Raw genomic sequence first — 5,476 nt, forward strand, 5'->3', positions numbered from 1 at the left:
CGAGTGCCAAACTTTTTTTTAAGGGAGGGAGGGAAGGGGGGGGAAGGATGAAGAATCACGCACGCACACAACTCCAGGCTTCCCTGTCTGAAACCGCTCCAAGCCTTGGAAACTCTTTCCCGCGCCTGGATTTAACAGGAGAAAATTATACCTGGGGGAGGAAGGAGGGAGGGGGGAAGTATTGCAGAATTAGCCGGCTGTAGTTTACACACTCTCCCCCCCCCTCCGCCTCTCCGTCCCCCGTAACTGCAGGACCTGTGCGTCTGCTTGTAGCTTCTCTCTGCTACCTTGCAAAACTCCCACGAAAACCCGGGCTCCGGTTTCTGCCAGACGTTTGCGCCGGTAATCCCAAGCAAGGCCGGGCATGCCTCGCCACCTCTTCCCAAAAAATGTTTGCCATGGGGCGCGTTAGATCTACCTGCGACTGGCGGAGAGCCTTGCAAGGATGTTGGTTTGCTAAACCGGTCGATTGCTTCTTTTGGCTAGAGGGTTACCACCACCCTGGGGGGGAAAAGAAGAAGCAAAGCTTCGGATTAGGAGAAGGACCCGCGTTGCGAGCCTCATTATGCCCTGAAGGTCCGTTGGCCCCCTTGAGCCCAACCTCGGTCTCTCTCTCTCTCTCTCTCGGCCTTACCCAGCCTCGCAGGCTCGTTCCGACCAGAACGTTTTGGAAAAAGCCCGAGCTGCTCGGAGGAAAGGTAGGAGACTATCTCCAAAGTTTGTGCGTAACGGTAGCAAAGCGTCTCGGGGCTTGGCGATGTTACTCTGGCACATTCGTTTAAATTTATTGTAGAATTTACAGCAGGGTAGAGGAATTGAGAATTAAGTAGTAGATGCTTGAAACAAACTTCCAGCAGACGTGGTTGGTTAATCCACAGTAACTTAAAACATACCTGGGATAAACATATATCCATCCTAAAATAAAATGTACAGGAAATAGTATAAGGGCAGACTAGATGGACCAGGAGGTCTTTTTCTGCCGCCAATCTTCTATGTTTCTAAGCTGCCCGCCTCGGTCAACCTCGCAGGATTGTCGTTTAGGATTTAACGGGGCGGGCGGGAAGAGGGGGTGTCTTCAGACTATCCCAGACTATTGTAAGAAAAAAAGGGGGGGAGCACGGCTCTAAATACAGAACGGTGGTTGAACCTGTCCCTTCGTTTATCGTAACGGCTCCCCCCTCCGGAAAGAGACGTATTTTCTCCAATAAAGACTTCGGCGCCGTCTGTAGTGTTTTTCATCGAACTTCTTAAGCGGCTACCGAATCTCTGGGGGGGGGGGATATACAACACGGTCACCAACGGGGGTCTTTGGCTGTGTTATGAAGTGACCCCCCACTGGGGGGCATGTCTGCCCCGGCGCCCCTCTTTAACGCCTCCCCCACCCCCTCTCCAGTTCTCTGAATGAGGGAACGCGCCCGTAAGTGTAAGTGCCCCACGGGTTCCGGCATTCAAACGGCGTCTGGATGCGGGTCAAAAGCCAGGAGAGGCGGACCCGGGTTTAGCAAAAGGGGCGCCACGCCGAATACCCACGACCGACCGCTCGCGCGTCTCTTGCTTACTGCCTCTTCCTCCTACTCTTCCTCCTCCTCTCTCCCGAAGCCGAACCAAAGGTAAACAGTGGCCAGCCAGGAATTCCAGGCGAAGCAACCCGGCGCGCTCCAGCTGATGCGCTGGGATTTACGCCGGCCGGTGGCAGCCGCTTTGTAGGCTGGGGGGCGGGGTAGGGTTGCTTTCCAGGCCGAAGCCCCCCCCCGGACTCGCGTGGGACAGAAAAGGATAAAAAAAATCCCCCGGTCCGAAAGAAGCCGGCGATCGCGCCTTGCCCGGCGATGCGCTCTTGCGCGCCGCCTCTCTCGGTCTGGGCTCGGCGCAGCTCCGGCCGCCCGGCTTCCTGCTTTCGCTTCAAGGTTCCATTGTAAGGAGCTTCCATTGTGACGTCGCGGCTTCGGCTCGGCTTTGTCTGTCCATATATGGGCAGCTACGTCATGGAGCTTTTCCCTCGCTCACATAAATAGCTGGTGGAGTTCCCTAGCTGAGCATTTGGGCTGCAGCGGAGAAGCCGGCTCGAGCGGACGGGCGGCCAGAGGGAGCGGAGCGAGGCTGGGGAGGGAGGAGGAGGAAGAAGAAGAAGAAATAGAAGAGGGGGGCGGGCAAGGATTAAAAGCTCCCGTCGCCTTTTGCGCGCACCTCCGCACCGCAGAACGGCTTGGCCTCCCAGCCTCCCCTCCGCCGCCGCCATCCAGGAGCCACCTTCGGGGATCTACCGAGGATTGCGCGCTCCCCCCCTCCTCCCCGGTCCGCCCCCACCCCCCTCCCTCCGCCAACCGGCCCTCCCCCGTTCGCCCCTCGCCTTCCCTCCCTCCCCTTCCCCCTCCCCTCTCCCCCCTCCCCTCCCCGCCGCCGCAACTTTTCTCTCGCATGAGCTCCTCCGCACGGATTCGCCATTCGGATGTCGCCTTGTTTGGAACGGCGCGCGGAGTCACTTTGAACCCCCCCAGTGGCGCAGCGGCGGCGGCTGCTCCCTCGGTCTCTCCTCCTCTTCCTCTTCCTCCTCCTCCAGTGCTATGACAGGCAAACTCGTGGAGAAGCTGCCGGGGACCATGAACGCTTTGATGAACCAGTTGCCTGACAATCTCTACCCGGAGGAGATCCCCAACTCGCTCAACATTTTCGCCGGCAACGGCGAGGCGGCAGTGGCGGCGCACTATAATAACCAGATGGCGACAGGTAAACGAGGCAGGGAGAGAGAGGCGAGGCTTGGGGGGGGAGGAAGGGGGGCTGCGAGCGAGGGGGAGACGCGTGTTTTGCCGTGGGAGTGGGGGGAGCCGGGGATGGGAGGGAGCTGTCGCCGGCGGAGGCCGAGGCTGAGTCTGTACGCCCCCCTCCCTCTCCCTCCGGCGCCCATAGAATGGCAGGAGGCAGAAACTGGAAGGTAGGGTGGGTGGCGGGTGGGGAGCTGCCGGGGGGCCCTTGGCAGCCCCGTTTCTCCGCCCTGTCCCCCCCGTCCCCCGCCCATACCGGGAACCCGCCTTTCAGAGGCCTGCCTGCTGTCGGTGCGCCTCCGGCTGTGGGAACCAGGATCCCTTTTTTGCCCTGGCGTCTCCTTCATTTCTACGCGCTTCCATTCTTGGGTGTCCGCGCGCGCGTGTTTATGTGTTTGTGTGCATGTGCGTTTCTTCCTTCCCATGTGCCGTGGCTTTTATGTGGCGCCCAGGCTGCCGTCCATCGCTGCACTTGGCGTGTTGCCTTCCCTTCCCCACGCGAGCCAACCCTCCCGTTCGTTCTTTCTTTCTCTTCACTGCCACATCCATCATGTCGGAATCGGGAGGGGTGGAGATTGGAAGTGCGCGAAGGCGACCCCCGGGCTCGCTTAAAAACTGGGGGCTGGCGAGGATTCCTAGAGGCAGAGGGTGGAGCGCGGGGAAGCGAGGGCAGCGAGGAGGACCAGGAGAGGCCCAAGGTGTGGGGGAAGGGGGCTTCGTCCCCGCCTCCCCACCGCCGGCTTTCCTCTCCCCGCGCAAGAAGCCCGTGGGCCGTGGCCGACATTGACGGGCTCCCTTTTGGGTTGAGGCCGAAATTGACAAATCTTCCTTTTGGGTGTCTCTAGGGAAGGGAAGGGTCCTGAGAGGTGTGGGGTGACCCCAGAAGTCAGGCTCGGAGATTCCCCTTTGGCTTCCAAGCCGCGAGGGACCTCCTGGTTCGGTTCGGTTCAGCCTTTGTTCCACCTACATTAACCAGACCCTTCCTTCACCTCCCCCTGCCCCGAATCCTTTCGCCACCAGCGCTCGGGGAAGGAGGGGGGGGGAAGGAAAACATACACCTCCCCCCCCAAAACCCCAACCGTTTCCCTCCCTCCCTTTGTACCCCCCCCCCCGGCCTCGAAGCAGGGATCGCTGGCAAGTTTGGAAAGCTCTCTTGGAGAGGTCTCCGACCGCGTCTGTAGGGGGTGGGGAAGCGGCTGGAAACAGACAGAGACCTGTTGGCTCTCGGCATCCTGAGAACTTCAGGTACCTGCGACCTGCATTACCCCCCCCCCTTCTCCGACACGCAACTCTCTCTTTAGGGTTCCTCTCTCGACCGTCCCCTTGAAGCATCAGGTAGCCTCTTTTGCGCAGCGTCTGGCGGCCAGTAGCCCTACCCAAAGTAGGGCTGGGTGTAGGACCTTCCACAGCTCTAGTTCTGGCCTCGGCCTTGATCTGGACCGAGACGCCCTCCCCCTCCTCCTTTTTTTTAAAGGCCGCAGAGAACGGCCTGCGCCGAAGACGCGGCGGTCTTTGGAGGTACAGGTGAATTCGGCTGCTCTGGCGCGCGCGCCTCCGTCTGTCTAAAGCTTGGCTTCTCTACACGCGTGTACTGCCAGGGCTGTGCGAGCGCTCGCTACTTGTGGATTTCTTCCTAGCGTTGTTGCCTTGTCTCTCTCTCTCTCTCCCTGTGTATGTGTGTATGTGTGCCTTCTCTTTTTACGTGTAGCGAGAGCGCGCGCGCGGTCTCTCCAAAGGGGCAGCTCAGCCTTGGTTTGAGAGCCCAGAGCCTGGCACACGCGAGGGAAAAGAGAGTCCCGGTCCAAGGTTCCTCTCCAGCCCCCCTCCCATTCCGGGTGTATTTCTATCTGTCTTTCGAGTCTTGTCCACGCGCAAGTTAAGCCTCCAAAAATTCTTCCCCTCCCTGCTTAATCCAGCGCGAGGGCTCCGCCTTCCGCGGCCTCCAGACGCCGGCGCCTTTCCTATTCTTCTCGCGCGCAAGTTCCCAGGCGCTCGGGGCGCTGAGCGCAGCTTCGAATTTGGGGCTCGGCGAGGCGGGAAGGTGGGGAAGGAGGGGGGGGGGTGCGAGGCTTCTTGGCTCCTTGTAGCCTTGGGACTTTCCGCGTGGCCCCTCTTCCTTCCTTCCTTCCTCCCCCTCCCTCCCCAGGCAGAGTTTCTCCCCCCGCCTTCTCCTTCTTCTTCGTGGCCCCCAATCGCTCACCTTCTCTCTCTCTCTCTCTTGTCCTCTCCCCCGTTTCTCGCCCCTCGCAGATAATGTTATGGATATCGGTTTAGCCAACGACAAGGCCGGCCAGGACTTGTCTTCCTACTCGGGCTCCTTCCAGCCCGCTCCGGGGGGCAACAAGACGGTGACCTACCTGGGCAAGTTCGCCTTCGACTCGCCCTCCAACTGGTGCCAAGACAGCATCATCAGCCTCATGAGCAGCGGCATCCTCGGCGCCCCCCCGCCGCCTTCCTCCTCGGGCGCCCAGGCCTCGACGGGCGGCATGGTGCAAGGGCAGAGCCAGGCCGAAGTGGACGGCATGTACCAGGCGCTGCCGCCTTACTCCGCCTGCGGGGACCTTTACGCGGGGGACCCAGTGGCCTTCCACGACCCGCAGGGCAACGCCGCCGCCGCCGGCTTGGCTTACCCCACGCAGGACTACCCGGGGGCCAAGCAGGCGGGCGGCCTGGACGGCAACCTCTTCTCCATGATCCCGGACTACAACCTCTAC

The 5,476-nt window shown here is 60.7% G+C and overlaps 1 protein-coding gene across 1 annotated transcript in view; it reads left to right on the plus strand.

The window, feature by feature from the left end:
- Nucleotides 1–2,564: 2,564 nt before the first annotated feature.
- EGR3 (early growth response 3) overlaps nucleotides 2,565–5,476 on the plus strand; it is a 3,786-nt gene continuing 874 nt past the window's right edge. Inside the window, exons 1-2 of the mRNA XM_070765028.1 lie at nucleotides 2,565–2,727; nucleotides 5,013–5,476. The exon at nucleotides 5,013–5,476 is cut by the window's right edge and continues 874 nt beyond it. Coding sequence (XP_070621129.1) covers nucleotides 2,565–2,727; nucleotides 5,013–5,476 — 627 coding nt within the window. The remainder of the gene's footprint in view (nucleotides 2,728–5,012) is intronic.

Source organism: Erythrolamprus reginae, chromosome 12 (genome assembly GCF_031021105.1).
Source record: "Erythrolamprus reginae isolate rEryReg1 chromosome 12, rEryReg1.hap1, whole genome shotgun sequence".
NCBI classification, from domain to species: Eukaryota; Metazoa; Chordata; class Lepidosauria; order Squamata; family Dipsadidae; genus Erythrolamprus; species Erythrolamprus reginae.